General features: G+C 38.7%; 2 protein-coding genes across 4 annotated transcripts in view; one reads left to right on the forward strand and one right to left on the reverse strand.

The window, feature by feature from the left end:
• Positions 1 to 12,970, reverse strand: part of FRMPD2 (FERM and PDZ domain containing 2) — a 73,823-nt gene extending 60,853 nt beyond the window's left edge. Inside the window, exons 1-4 of one of the 3 annotated variants that reach the window (XM_035330256.1) lie at positions 12,643 to 12,970; positions 3,316 to 3,444; positions 743 to 900; positions 504 to 569 (exon numbers count right to left, since the gene is read on the reverse strand). In XM_035330256.1, coding sequence (XP_035186147.1) covers positions 504 to 569; positions 743 to 900; positions 3,316 to 3,439 — 348 coding nt within the window. In that variant the 5' untranslated portion in view covers positions 3,440 to 3,444; positions 12,643 to 12,970. The remainder of the gene's footprint in view (positions 1 to 503; positions 570 to 742; positions 901 to 3,315; positions 3,445 to 12,642) is intronic. The other 2 variants (XM_035330253.1, XM_035330255.1) reach the window with 2 other exon arrangements.
• MAPK8 (mitogen-activated protein kinase 8) overlaps positions 1 to 15,450 on the forward strand; it is a 136,003-nt gene that overhangs the window by 67,040 nt on the left and 53,513 nt on the right. The gene's annotated exons all lie outside the window — the stretch shown is intronic.

A 15,450-nucleotide genomic window follows, 5' to 3' on the forward strand; every position in this document is an offset into this window, starting at 1 on the left:
CAAACATTTGAAAGGATTATGGGTAGCAAGAGATGCAAAGTTTTGATTAGCAGAGATTCAGGTAGAATTTGACCAGAAATAAGGGTAAAGTTCTTTAGCTTTTATTCCATCATCCCTTTCTTTGAAAAAGCAGAGCACCAGAATCATGCAGACGTGATGCTTTTCTTCTAGCCCTGCCTGTCTTGTCAGGAAATTTCTCATTATGGTCTTTGAATAAGTAATCTTTACTCTTAAAAGAAAAGTAAAATTAATCTTAACAGGAACAATTCTGCTTTTCAAAGAGGAAAGGAAAGATGAGAGGCCTAACTGAATTCCTGATTTGGATGAACCTGTATTTTTGGTGAGGTCTAGATGTTGACACAAGCATTCCAATTAGCCATGTTCTTCTTAGTGGTCCAAAATAAGAAGACCCTCATACTGAGACTTCATGTTATGCCTCTCTATCTGTGAACCTACCAAGATGAGACAGAATACAAGAAAACAAAAATGTTTGTATTACTGGCCTGGTTTGGAGGAACCTGATAGTCTGCTGACCAGTAGAGGGTCATTCCTAGGGAATACACCAACATCTGTCAAAACAGAAAAGGAAACCCTTTATGAAGTCTTCATATGCAAGTCTTTCTAACTGTAGCCTGGTTTGTTTAAGGTAATTAGAAATGGATTTTGACAGTAGATTCTTCATTAAAGCCCCGGCCTTGTCTTTACAAGGTACTCTCAAGATTTATTTTATAGTATGCCTCACCTTGGTTAGTCCGATGCGCTGGTTTTTGTTCTGCCTGTGAAGCAGTTCTGGTGCACTGAAAGGAATAGCTTCTGTCTGAGATGCATTGTTTTGGAAGGACAAATTTCCTTCAGCAGACAGTAGTACAGACCATGGACAAAGCACACAGATGGAAGGGTCTGAAAAATGTTAAAGAAGATAGTGGAGTTCTTGTGGAATTCACTGAGCTCAGAAAATTGTATTGCTAGGGTCTCAGCCCCATAACAAAATGCATCACTGAGGCTTCCTGGAGATACACCGAGAAGTCCCTGGAGTCGTGTTCATTTATGCCTGGCTGATTTTGTGATCTAGAATTTTGTGATGGTTAAAGGCCTAATTTCCATCTCAGAATTTCACACACAAAAACATTGACTTTCATGGATTTCTGAAGCCTCGGGAAAGGCAGAATCACATCCCACGTGTAGACTCTGGTTAAGATCTTGTCACCGTTTGTAGACCTGCCTTGTCACCACTGACTTGTGTGGCGGTCTGCATTCTCAGATGACACCATCAGACCTGCCCTGCCCACCCTGCGTGGGGGCTGTGGGATGGGGTGCCCCCTGCCCTGCCACCCCTATAACCAGACTTGGCTCTGTCCCCAAGGGAACAGCTGCCCCTTGCTTCTCCCTAAAAAAATCTATGAGAAGGTGTCTCAGCAGTGGACTGGTTTCTCTTTGTAAAGTGCTGAGTTCTTAAAAATATCCACTGCAGAGAGCAAAGTCCCAGTGGTCTGAAGCAGGAGTAGAAGCAGAAGGATGTGCAGTCTTTGCAAACACTCTGCACTTCCATGGGTATGTTAACTGAATCCGAATGATTTGGTTAAACTGTTCATTTAAAAAGCATGATAAAAAGTCTAAGATCAAACTACTTAGAAAGATGAAAAGCTGCATTAACTATGGCAATATGTAGATAGACTGTTCCTGGAAATATACGTAATTGAATAATGTTTTTTAAGTTAGCTATATTGATCCAGTCTCTTCAGTCTAGCCAGTGAGAATAGGGACTATTCAGATCTCCACAGGAGAAGATTTTGAAAGCATGCAGTAAATGCTTTGGTATTTTTGCATTTAAAAAGTTACATATTTAAAATGACAACTTAATTCTTGTGCATGGTGACCTTTACACTGTGAAAAAGGAACAAAGGGTAAAAACATTAAGCTGGGAAGGTCTTAAAATCATCAGCTAGTTTTTTTTCTTTGTTCCTTCTCCATTTCTGTAGTATTGTATTCAAATACAACAGCACATGCTGGAAAATGTGTCTGTTTTAGAAACAGCCAGCTTGTACTTTAGTCTCAATGACGATTACCTGGCCTTCTGTAATGTTGGCCAGCCCACCAGTCAGCTTACCTGCCTAACCACAGTGCACAAACACACTGAAATATTGCTTCAGCAAGTTGGTACTCACCAACACCAGGCCTAGCAGGATTCATTATACCAAGCACAGTGCTGCACAGATGCAGCAGTACTAGCCCTCGGAAGAGGCTGACTCCAGAAGCTGCAGTATAGCTGTGCTTCGGAGAAGTGGAGCCAGAGCTCTGCCTGAGTTAGCTGGGCTGATGCTGTGCAGGGACAGTTCACCTTTGCTGCCCTCCAAGAATCTGGAGCACTGGGGATTCAGCTGCAGAGTGAGTCAAACTTGGCATCACTTCTGGACTTGAGCTCTAAAGATGTGATTGAGCGGCCTCACACCTGACCTATAAACCAGCTTGGTTCTGCATCCCCACTTCTTGTTTTCATCTTCTGATCATAATACCATAAATTTATCAAGTGCAGCACAGGGAACACATGCTGATTATCTCAGTTCAGCGGACTTTTTTTTTTTTTTTTGAAATGAGATCAGGAGAGCATAGGGTCAGCTTAGTGTCTGACATAGAGTTAATAAGCTGTGATGGACCTGAGCTGAATTTATCCAGGTAGGTATCTCCGTGCTGCAATCCTTTGCATGTTCCTAGTGCCTGTATTGTCTGGCTAGATTACACTGGATAATGGAGAACTGATCATACAGTCAGCCTGTTAGAGTGGTTCAGTCCATTAAAACTTGGTTGTTAATAAATGTTCATCCCTCCAGCTACAGCTGAAGTTACACATCACTTGTCTAAAAGTCTCTTACTGGCTGATGGAGGAGCCATGTGAAATTGCCTGTCCTCCTCTACCTCTCTCAGTACTTGCAGGGTGTGACCCTAGCTGGCACTGCCCTTTCTGTGTGTGTATGTTATTCCGATGTTAGGAAGGGCACCTCTATCCTGTTCCACCATCTACGGGTCTACTTAGATTAATTAATTGCTGTGTGATTTAGGAAAAAAAAATTACTCTGTGAAGGCCTGCATGTTGGCACAGCAGTTTGCATGCACACCCAGCAGCACTGAAAGGCTTCTCATTGTTATTAGAAATATGTTATTACTCCTGCTAGTGCTTTTTGTCTCAAACAAGCAAACAAGCTAAATCAAACCAACCAACCAAACACAAAACCAAAAAAACAACCCCACAAACCAATCATCAAAACCCCCAAATACTCTGGAAGGCATTTCTAATGGTAAGACACTTTTTCACCTCACCTTTGTGAATGTCTTCCAGAAGCTGCACTGTGGCAAGGTACAAGAGTGCCCATATATCTTCTTCTTCCAAAGGGCTTCCTTTTGCCCACAGGACCTCGGCCAGTGTCACACAGGAACTGCTCATGGCTGCTGCAGTAGAAAGCAGATTTGGATGTGCTGGCGTAGACTGCTCACAGCAAGCCATACTGATCACAGCTGTACCCTTCTCTCATAATAAGAAATCCTTTGTGAACCACTCTGCTTCTTTGTTGCCAAAAGGCAGGAATAGGTTATCCATGTCTTAATTTAAGTACGAGTGAATAAAGGAGACTGAACTAAGTGACCTCCTGTCATCTTTTTCAGCCCTTTTACTCAATTAAAACCATTTACAACATTATGTGGAGCAAATTGTATTTACTCAGGAGATCCTTTATAAATATGTGCTGTTCAGAGTTTGTGAATGGTTATTTGAAAAGAAGGTCATTGATTTTGCTGCTTAATTGGATGCTCTTCTCTATAAATACACAACTGGGATAATCTGAGAGAAAAAGCATGGCAAAGCAAAAGAGATGCAATATAATATGAAGGATTCATAAACACAGTCCAACAGAGCAATTGTGTTCTGCTCTTTACTCAGCAGGTTGATCAGTAAAAGCTTGTAGGCTCTTACTAAATTCATTGATGAGAGATTTTCTTGGTCAGATACTTAAGACTTTGAACTTGCAGTTCATTCATACCAGTGTACATAAAAACTGGCTTTGTTTCAGTGAACCAAATTAAAAGGTAATTCCCTCTGCATGCTGCTGATAGCAATTCAGTGGCTCCCAGAACACTGCCCCATTGAGACCAGGAATGCTGCAGAAAAATGTTGGTCCATGCATTCTCCCTGTTTTGTGCCAGCTGCAATGCAGCATCAGATCATTTAGAGGAAGGCATCCTGCAGTGAATCATAATTTAACATCTTACCCATTGGAAGAACATTTTTCTAATTCCAGGCAACTAGAAACTGCCTTGTGACTTAAGGTTTCTTTTCTTCAGACTATTTTACCATCCTAAATATTGTCAAAGAAGGTTTTGTTCTTCATAAATGGGTCTGATTTTCCCATGTCACCAGCTTTACATTTCTGTAATTTACCAGTCTAGGCAGAGCTGCTCTAGGTCTACACATCTGGAAGGAAAACCTTATCCATGCTTAAAATTTGCTAAAAGTTTTTGTAATTAATTTATACTTTTGCTACTACTATCCTGTAACAGTGAGTTGTGTAGGCTTTTTGTGTGCCTGATTTAGGGGCCTAATGAAAAAAAAAAAAAAAAGTGCTTGATCTATTGCTTTGACCTTGTCTGTAGGCCACCAAGCGAGGACACTAGAGCCTAGGATGTTACTGTTATGTATAGGATTGCAAGTGCCATCATGATATGAGTTCACTCACAGCCTGAAGACAGATCTTCCCCCAACCATTTCTTCCCCCTCGGTACACAGCCCACTTACTGCTACCATTTGCTCTCTGCCTGCTGTAGAGTTTACTGCTGATTTTTTTGCCAGCTTACCATTTATTACACAGTCACCAAGGAGTCACTGCAAGAGCAATACAGTGTTCTGCTGGACCAACTTGTTGCTGATTAATGGACTGCTTAGGCTTTGCTTTGTGGAATCTTGCCCTGGCTCACTAGCTTCCAAACAAGGAATCACAACACTGGAAGAATGATCCCTTGCTGCAGTCATTCTGGGATTATGGACCAACCTAGTGATATTTTAAACAGAACCAGAGTCCTAATTTTAGTCTGTGTGCCTTCAAGAGATAGTAAAGCTTCTTAAGGACCTAACCTTAATTAGAAGAGACAGACAAATCTTCTTAATCTAAGCCATCACCATATCTCTTAATGATAAATTACTGTGATAGCATTTCACTTAACCCTGTGGTATTGGGACTAAGCAATCAATTCATGTCCCCAGAGCTAGAATCTGTATGGCTTCTCCATATGGGTAATCCACCAGGCCATACTTAGTGCAGTTTGATTCAAGACTGTACTGGAGGAAGGAACATATCACTGTTTTAGGTGGAAGTGCTTATACCAAGTGATTTCAGTGCTGATATTTCTAACTAGCATAAGTTACTCAAATAAGTGATTAATTGGAGTCCAGATATTACATCTTTATAGAGCCAAAGTGAAATCAGCGGTTACAGGAGAGCCGCTTAATTTTTGTAGTGAATGTTTTTTCTAAGAGTAAAAGTAGTGTCTCAGATCACTGAGATTCACAGTGGGAATTAAATTAATTTTGCTAGCAACGATGTGCAAATTTCTTCCAAATATAATTATTAACTTATATGGCCATGAAACTAAGAATCTCTTTGAAGTGTAATAAATTATTGCTTTAACATGATATAGAGTTAAGTGGTGTGTTATTTTAAAAGCAAATTGGCAATTGATTTTTAAACAGGCTTGGAATGCCCTGTGACTGTGGGCTGTATTTTTAATATTTGGTTTTCAAGAGCAGCACAACATGATGTTTCACAAAAATGTGACTGTGTGAACTGTTGGGGAAAAAAGAAATTTCATTTATTTTTATAGCCAGACTACAGTATGTATGTGATATGAGAATAAAAGTGATATAAAGGTATATAAAGGTATATAAAGGTATAAAAAGGTATATAAAGGTATGATTGTCATCGTAGCACAGTACATATTCATGGTCCTTCAATTCAATAAAATTCCCTCCCCATTCTCCTTTTTACAACAGTCATTCACGACATGTATTGGCTCAAGTCAATAGATTTTCCTCTCAAGTCAATAGATATTTAGCCTACTCTTCTTGCATAGATATGAAAGGTACACTGAGGTGAGGCTAACCCATCATTTTACCACGAGCATCCAGCTGTTTATCTCACTTCTTTTTGAATTGCTTTATTCTGTTTTGGTATGGTCTGTTTTGTCCTACGTGCTGCTATCCTCCAAGCAGTCTCTGAAATCTAGGGTCAATGAAAGAAACAGAACAAAAGATGATGGAGTACTGCTTTGCGTCTCAATTTAACACTTAATAGTAATCACACATGAGTAATTTTATATGTGAGGGTCACTTTATGCGCAATTTGACTTTATTAGATTTGGCAATCTTATTTAGTAAAGTGTAAGGAGCAACTTAGCTCTTGTCAATATTTATCTTTACTGTTGCTGCTGTATTGACTGTATAAAAATGACAAAAGAGCTACAACTATTATTTTATGTAGTGAAACTGACTTTCCCTTATCAAACACAGTTACATGAATTAAACATTGTCAAGAGGAGTGGCACGTCTGGACTCTTAACTGAAGGACAGCTCTTTTCCAGCCGATCAGAGGGACTTTACTGGGGTGTTGCTTCAGCTGTGAAATGAGTTTCTGTAGAATGAAAGTCTTAATACATTACCTGGATGCCAGTGAAAAATCAGATGTAAAAGGGAGATCACAGGACACAGCAGTGAGTAAGATGGTGAGGAAGGAGGAATTGAATTTAGATTTTGAAAATACTGGGTCAGGTTGTTTCTGGTATACTTTCAAAGGCATGAAGCAAGAATATATTTGCCCCATTTGGGCGTCTTGAAGAACAACAGGATATGAAACCAAAACAAGAATTAAGCTTGGGTAGGAACCAAGCATTCTGTGGACTGGAAAGTTTTCTATCGCGGCAGAAATGCCTTTCAATTTTTACTGCCTGGAAAATGTTCTTACAGAGTTCTTGCCTTTCTTCTGACTGAACATCCAGTTCTGCTTCATTACTCTGTCCTGTATATTGCAAAATACCTGGGTGGAAACTTAATCAACTTTTTTTATTGCTTAAGGGTGTAATCAGATGTAGATTTTGTAAAGAGCTGTACCTCAGAAAGGGGTATTGCCTCTTTATGTTTTGGACATAAATGCCCATCACAGGCCACCTCCTAGAGGTGACTAACTGATTCTGACATGAGTGAGCCAGAGAGAGGCCCCACGAGGAGGTCCTCTGACGGGCCTGAGAGGTTCCTACCCTCAGCCCCTAAGCTCCCTGAGAGAAAGCAAGGGGAGACTCGCAGTGACAGGCAAGTGGGAGAGGGCTTGCAGCCTAACCTCTTCCATTTGTACCACTATATCCAGAAAAAGTTGTCTGCACACAACGGTCCTTGTAAGCTGGTGCAAACCCACTGCACATGAAGACACACTAAGTTGGCTAGTACGGATTTTGCTTTGTTTAAGCGTTACACTGTCTGGGAATATCTAAATCTTCATTGGCCACTTTCAAGGACAGCCTTAGAGGCCAGGAATTGTTTCTTCTTGTACTGCATTGAAAGACAAACCAAGAAGACTACACACAAGTCTATAAATAGCTGGTCTTTAGCCATCTTTCTCCAACTACAGTGTTTTTCTTAGTCTTCTGTCCCTTTCAGCTGCTGTACTCCAATTTCTTTGCTATGTCTAGCAGTCCCCGCCTGACTGTCTAAAAACACGTCCTGTAAATAAATGAGCAAAACCAAGAGGACCCACTCCTACTTCAGTATAGCCCCTGGCAAAACTTGTGTCAGTGGCAGCAAGAAATGGGGAAAAAAAGTACTTTTTGGAAGCCAGGACTTAAACCAGAGAATCTCTGCTGCTATTCTGCAATATAATGAGCAGTCTGCTTTCAAATCAAAGCTAATCAAATGCCAGGAAAATACATCAACTTGAATTAACATTTTCCTTGGGTTTTAGAGGGCAAGTAGACTGTTTTTAAGGGCTGAAAAGATTTGGTAATTGTGTGCCTTATGTCCAAACCTCAGCTCTGGAACACTGATTCAACCCCTGTGGGGTTGAGGCTCACACCTCTCTTAAAGCAGCTCAGGTGGTAATAAGGGGAGCATGAAGTACTGTCTTCAATGATATTGTCAGAGGCCTCACAGAGCTTGCTGTAAAGACCTTGGGTACCACTACCCTAACATAAAATCCCAATCCATTCAATTCTGTGGCAAACTCCTATCAGCATCAGCAAGCCTAAGGATCTGTTCAGTTCTCTTTGTGCACAACGGTAAGCATAAGCACTTTTAAATGTACCTATTAAGTCCATATTTCTCAAAACTAAATTGTTTTTATATTTGCTACTTGAAATAAACAGCTTGATTTTTAAGAATCTCTCCCATTTCTGTTATGCAAATATTACAAATTCTCTGACACACCCAGGTGAGGACTTTGAGCAAGATAAAAGCAGTGAGTCTATCCTGGCTCTTCATTTTCCTCTGGGGTTCCATTCCTCAAAGATAAATACCTTCTGGTAACACTTTTTGAAGTGCCTTATGTTTAAGAGAAATCCAGTGATAAATTCCTATCTTTACATCTCTATGACAGAAGAGTTCAGAAACTTCAAGAGGGACTGAAAATTAAGTGAAGACTAAAAGCAAATTAAAAGACAAATAATATTTGACTAAGGGCAAGCTTTGTAAATGTCAGGTGTTCCAAATACCCAGAGGACGGTTCTTGCAGCCTATCTCAGGACTTGCTGTGCAATAAATCAAACCTGGAATACAGAATTAGGGGGATTAAAAATAGGCCCTACATTAACATTTGGGTTGAGCTATAGTTTTGAAATCATCAGTGACAGTTCCACAGTAAGTTTGCAGAATTCATGAATGGTGTGTCCTGAGCCTAGCAGTGCGGTGATGTGGCATGATGAAGGCAGAATCACTTCTGTAGCCACAGCTGCAGAAGGAACAGATGCAGCAAGCATCCATCCCACTACCTCTGCCTCCCCCAAGTCACTTCCCTGCCACAGTGGCAGGGACCTGAACCAAGGCCAGAATCACCGCTCTGCATTCCATAAGATAGGAATATTCTTACCTGATCTTTCTTCACAGTCCTTTATGCATTTAAATATATAGTTATAAATATGAGTGTAGAAATGTTTTGAAATGAGAAAATTATCCTAGTGTGCATACAGGTTAAATGTTTGGTGTACAGAATCATTTCTGGATCAAGGTGGGAAAATAGAGCTTGCCTTTTATAGTGGCACAAGATAATTGCATAGAACATATGTATTAAACCGGTTCTGGGTCTGTACAGGGCTCTTGGAGACAAGTTTGGGATAAGTAAAATAATTCTGCCCCACTCAAGAGTACAAAACTGAAGTACTGTTAAATGAACAGTTTTCTTAAGGATCCCAGTCTTTTGTTCCACAAGGCAGCAAGTTGTCTGCTTCTTAAAAAAAAAAAAATAATAATAATAATAAAAAATAAAATAAAATATATCCAAACCCTGTAATTTGCTGTGCTATATAGGCAGCTTGAGAGGTGTCAACCTCCAGGACAACTAAGACTAGGTAACGAGGAGGTACTGAAGAGACACTAAAAGCTGGGACCAAGCTGTCTGCCAATGAGAACCCTAAACGGGTTTTATTTTGCATCCGATACATAACAATCCATAATGCTGTAATGTTCAATTGGCTACAGAGGAAAGAAGATGACTTCAGTCTGTAGCTATCTTACACTGACCACGTTAAAAGTGCTGTGAGCTTTTGATCATGCCTGACTCCATCTGTTGTGTCAGTGACAGCTCTGGTTTAATACTCCAGGCTATGTTTTGTGCTTGAAGATCAGCAATCTTATGAGAACCAAATATATGCTTATCAAAAATGTAATATAGAAATGATTTACTAAGAAATGACAACTAAATATATTATTTTTATAGGTACTATTCATCTATGATATTTAAAATTGAAAACCCAGGTAAATCAACAAACAGAAAATATATTAAAATGCAGTTAAAATTAAATTAAGGGAATGTTTGTGCTATCACCAAACTAATGACTGTTACTGGTAATCACAGGGGAAATACAGAAAAACTGCCTTGAAAATAAATGTAGTATCTTAATCACAAATAAATGAATATTTTAGAGAAACAAAACAGGAAAAAGTCTAGGGAGAGTAGATGCTCTTACTGTGTACTCCGAAGTTTTTAACGTCTAACTGAAACACTGAGTTACTTGTGTACATAGTGCATGGTAGGACCACTGCAGTAACTCTTCAATATATTTTAAATCAATTATTGATTCATGATATCATCCACAACAACAAGTTAACATAGGTTTTACATGGGAATATAACCATGACAAAAGCTGGATAAGTGCTAATTATTTTGCTTAAGTACAGCCTACTGTATGCTGCTTGTCCATAAATATGAATACATTTTAGCTACAAGAAAAGTTGTAAAAGACTGAAACGACTATATTTTTGAAAGATCGAGTTTAAAATTAATTTCAATCATAAACTGATTTATTCACATATGTTCCATATGTAAATTCTGTCCTCTGACTCACTGTTCAATTATTATTGTGGAGAGAATATATTGAGTTCTTCATACCAGAGAGGTGAATTCCATTTCATTCAACTCTCTGAAATGCAGGGTTAAAATGTATGGGTTTATAATTTGAATAAACACTTAATATTTAAAGTTTCTGTTCAAATAGATAGGCAGAGCCAAATCTGTAAACACTGAGAAGTCAATAAGGGAGTTGCCTTGTTGCTAAAGCACAACTTTGTTAGTGATATTATGCCACAGAAGTTATAGTTGTACTGATACAGCGTTCATTATATGATATATTTTCACCCTCCTATGTAAATTTAGTTTATTTCATTTCCTTTCTGGAAGCATGCATTTTAATCAATAGGAAAATTAACCAGACTATTAGAAAGTATTCAGCACTCAAGGGGGGTAAAAATTCATTTCTGAAAAGAGCCAAATTTCATTGCTAGGAAATCACAAACTTCTCATGGACCAGGGTGTTAAAAAGATGCGGCTTTGTTACAAGATCTATGGACATTGTTCCTCACAGACATAGTGCCATCCCAATGTTATTGATGCCAAAGGAAGATGTAGAAAAAATTGCCATCCTGCTGAATCAGGCTTACAGGCCCAAATTCCAATTTCTTCTTTATTTCACAGGGAGCCTAACCATAAATTTCAGAGAATGTTATACTGCTTGCAGTCAGTATGTAAATAGATACTCTTTCAATAGAAATGCATAGAAACATCTCACTGGATACCTGCATTCAAAGGAAAGTGGTGCTAATGTTTGTTCTAGCTAAGCTTATACAATCTATCGCCTCCACCCTGGCTGACGTCAAACCCCAAGGACCTCACCGAATATCTGTGATAGAGAAGTGCTGCCATTTCTTTATTTTTTCATGCACCTTTCATATAAAGTTCATTTTACAAGAAAGCATAATTCACCGGTGGTCTAGAACTGAATCCAGCACTCTCTACACTGTAATGCTCCAGTGATTAAAGCTTCAAAGATAAGCTGTCTGCTGCTGCAGTGCCAGAAATAGCAGGACAGCAGAACTCAACATCATAGTAGTATTTCTCTTCTATGTGTATTGCCTCGTGCACTTTTTTAGGCATTATGTAATTATCGACAGGTAATCTAAAGCTGGTTTTTAGGTCCTTAACATGTCACAGTTGTATGTTTGCTTGCAGTAGTGAGAGCGACAAATCTTCTGATCTGGGTGTTACTGCTGACTGGCTCTATCACCTGAGAAAGTCTCAGAGCCTTCTTTCACCACATCACTGTGGATGATGTGGTTTTCTATCTACATTTTAGATGTAAACAGTATTTTTATTCCTCTGAAATTTCCATCTAACATTTCTAAATCAGTTATCTTTACAAGGCATATGCCAAAGCTTCCATCAAATAAGGTTGCTTCTATTTTAGAAGCTGCAAACTGTTACGCAGGCGCTTGCCTAAGAACACATTAGAGAATAGTAGAAAAGAAATGAGGAAACCAGTTTCCTAACTGAGATTCTTTACTCCTAGGTTTTAACCACCAGAATCATATCTTTCTGGGGTAGAGGGTTGAGTGCTATTTTTAAAAAAATAGTGATCAGTATAAATCCATGAATAAAAAACATATTAAAATGATTTTTTTCCAGAATCACATAAGCTGTGTTATACAAACGAAGACTCATCCCTGCCAGAAGAGCAGTAATGATTTAGCCTCTTCTATTCCTTTACCTTCAACAGAAAATAATAATAATAATAATAAAACCAGACTGAGGAACTCTGTACTTTTATGAATGAAATTCTGCCACATGTGAATGTCTCTAACCCCAGGAGAAGGCAGGACGGGCTGAGCACCAGTATGCTAGAGCAAAATCTGACCAACCCTGTATAATACAGGCAAGCATCCTCCTAACTGGAATTAGTTGATGGCTTGAGGGAAATGAAATAAGCAATACACTTTATTATTATAACAACGACAACAACAACAACAACAAAAAACAGGGCAAATATTAGATACTGCTCTACAAAGTAAGAAGAATGCTTTAATACTTATTAAATTGATAATGAAATGAAGTGAAATACGTAAGAATCTACCTGTACAAGTTGGACAGATGCTGCATCCAGAATGGTCTGAAATCTTCTGTATTTTTGTCCAGTACTGTTGGTTTAGATCTTCATAGTTGCAAACTTCACAGTAGTCATATTTGGGACTTCTGTTTCTTGGCTTCTGCCTTGCTCTCTTTCTTTCTCTTTCTGTCTTTTGCTTTTTTTCTCTCTCTCTCTTTCTTCTCCTTCTGCTGCTTTGTTTATACCTTGTAACTAAGCACCGTGTGGCGTGGCAAGTGGTGGCTAAGCCAGAAAGCAATAAAGTTCCTTCTCTTGCTTGCAAGCCCAGCCTAGCAGCTCTTGGTCTGAAGTTGAAGGCAACGTCATGGCTGCTGAAGCTGTTTACACTTTTTCTTCTTTCCTTTTTTTTTTTTTTTTTTTTTCCCCCGATATTTCACCTGCCAGGTAATAGAGTCAGCTTTTAGGAAGTGGCTCAGTATAAATCTCTGGGTCCGTCGACATGTAAGAACTCAATTGGATTACCTGACGTACAGGGGAGCCTTACATCTAAAGCCCTGTAGACTGATGTCACTTTCAGCCCCCTGCCAATCCAGACAGAAGGAATACACCAAAGCACAGACCGATGGGCTAAGGGGGTGAGTGTGTCTTTTGTGAGCAGCAAAATCCTTCAGACTGAATAAACAATGTGGATAGGATTTTGATGGGTTTGTCTGGCAGAAAAAAAAATGAAATGAAATGAAATGAAATGAAATGAAAGAAAGAAAGAAAGAAAGAAAGAAAGAAAGAAAGAAAGAAAGAGAAAGAAAAAGAAAGAAAGAAAGAAAGAAAGAAAGAAAGAAAGAAAGAAAGAAAGAAAGAAAGAAAGAAAGAAAGAAAGAAAGAAAGAAGGAAAGAGAAACTGAAATAAGCCTTTTTGTTTGTTTGTTTTATATTGATCAATCTGAAAAAAAAATGGTTAATTATGGCAAGGTGTAGCTCTGCCCAGAGCAGAGCAAAGGGAGCTTGTGGGGTGCTGCAAGGCAACTGTGAACTGTGAGCTGGGTATAGGAAAGTGGAAAAAAATACCTTAGCAAAATTTCTGTTGGACTTATTCAAGAAGTCTTCATATTAAGTGCTCCTCTACTCTTCTCAGTTCTCTTTCTCTTTGCATTCTGTTTTATTCCTTCAGTCTTCAAAACAGTTCTTTTCTGGTTTGAGCTAAATAGAAATCCCTCTGCCTCTAAAAAGTCTAAATTTGTTCATTCATTTATTTCCAAATGGTAAAAAAAAGTCAGAAGAAATTATCAAAATGTGTATTATGTATTGTAATGTCAAATATCCACTTCTAAGGTAACATTAATATCCAGATAGAGCAGACAGCATCTTATTTTCCAAAGTGACACTCAAAAGTTTGATGACAGAGCAGAAAATGTGTTAACATAAAAAAGGTCAAAAGCTACATCAAAAAAATATTCAGATCAGGCAACCATTTCTTTTGATCTCCATGTCTATGGTAGACACAAGATTATTTTACCACCAGAAGCTGAAGTCATCATTACCCTAGATCCTCATTCTGTCTGATTTATCAGCTGACACTCAACCATGTTATGTATGTCTTGTCTTGCCTTGGACTCTCATTGTCTCCACTCCTGATTCTTGTCCTTGAAAAGTGCTCTTCTGGGCAGTAGCTGGAGGATACTTCACTTTCTCCTGCCAGCTTGGTATAAGCATTCCACAAAGCTGTATCTATTTATTCTTTCTCCCTTTTTCCCTGAGCAAAGTGATTTACAAATCCAATTTCAGCTACCATCTTAATGCCAATGCCTCACAGATGTCTCCACTTTAGATTTCTCTCTTCATGTCCAGCTTGGATTACCTCTCTTTGCCTGTCTTCATACAACTAGTCATTTAAGTTCAATATGGCCAAGATTAGCACGCATACAGTCTCATTTCCTTATTTCTCACTCCTTTTTTCTTTCTTAGTCACCGTGAATGATACCACTGTTATCCCAAGCACATACCCTGTGATTCATCTTCAGTTTGGTCTTCTTCCTGAGTCAACTCTTCCACTGCGTCTGGACCGTGACGTGTGCTTTTGAATAAAAGTTACAAGCTGTGGTCTTCTGTATCTTTCTGTAAACAACATTTATTCAGGCTTTCATCACCTCATATCTCAATTGCTGCAAATCCCTCTCTTCTGACAGTGACAAATACAATATTGCCTTATTCAAAACATCACGGAAACATCCATTTTTCTGAACTCTTGCACTGGGCACATCATTCATCTTTTTTGTGGCCCTTCACTGGTGCGTTTGTAGCTACCAAATTTTATTTAAGTAGATGCATGTATAATGCTTTTTGTAGAATCATGTGGCTTGTTGAATCATTTTGCTAGAAATAATGTGTTATGTGAATATGCTCTCATTAAGTCAGGTAGAAATGTTGATTTGATTAACTGATCAAAATGACTAAATAATTTCTGATCCATCACTTTAGGAAAAGACTCGACCATTCTTCTTGTGAAAACATGGGCCTGATTCTGACTGATCAACACTGATGGAAAACTGTCATAGTTCTGTTGTTGTAAGCAATTGTTCTGGACTCATGAAACCAAATTCCTACCCTTGGTTCCTTCTTGATTCTAAATAGTTATTGAAAACAAGCATTTGGGGAAATTACTCACCTTGTACTGGTATGAACCCAAGTGGTATTTCAGACTCATAAACTCAAAACAGACAATATGAGAGCTTCAGCTGAATTTATTCAGTTCACCTATTGAATCCATTACTGTATACATGTGACATCTATGTGATTGTGGCAAAGTTTATGTAACTAGATCGCTGTGAAAGAAGGCTA

Source organism: Oxyura jamaicensis, chromosome 6 (genome assembly GCF_011077185.1).
Source record: "Oxyura jamaicensis isolate SHBP4307 breed ruddy duck chromosome 6, BPBGC_Ojam_1.0, whole genome shotgun sequence".
Taxonomy (NCBI): Eukaryota; Metazoa; Chordata; class Aves; order Anseriformes; family Anatidae; genus Oxyura; species Oxyura jamaicensis.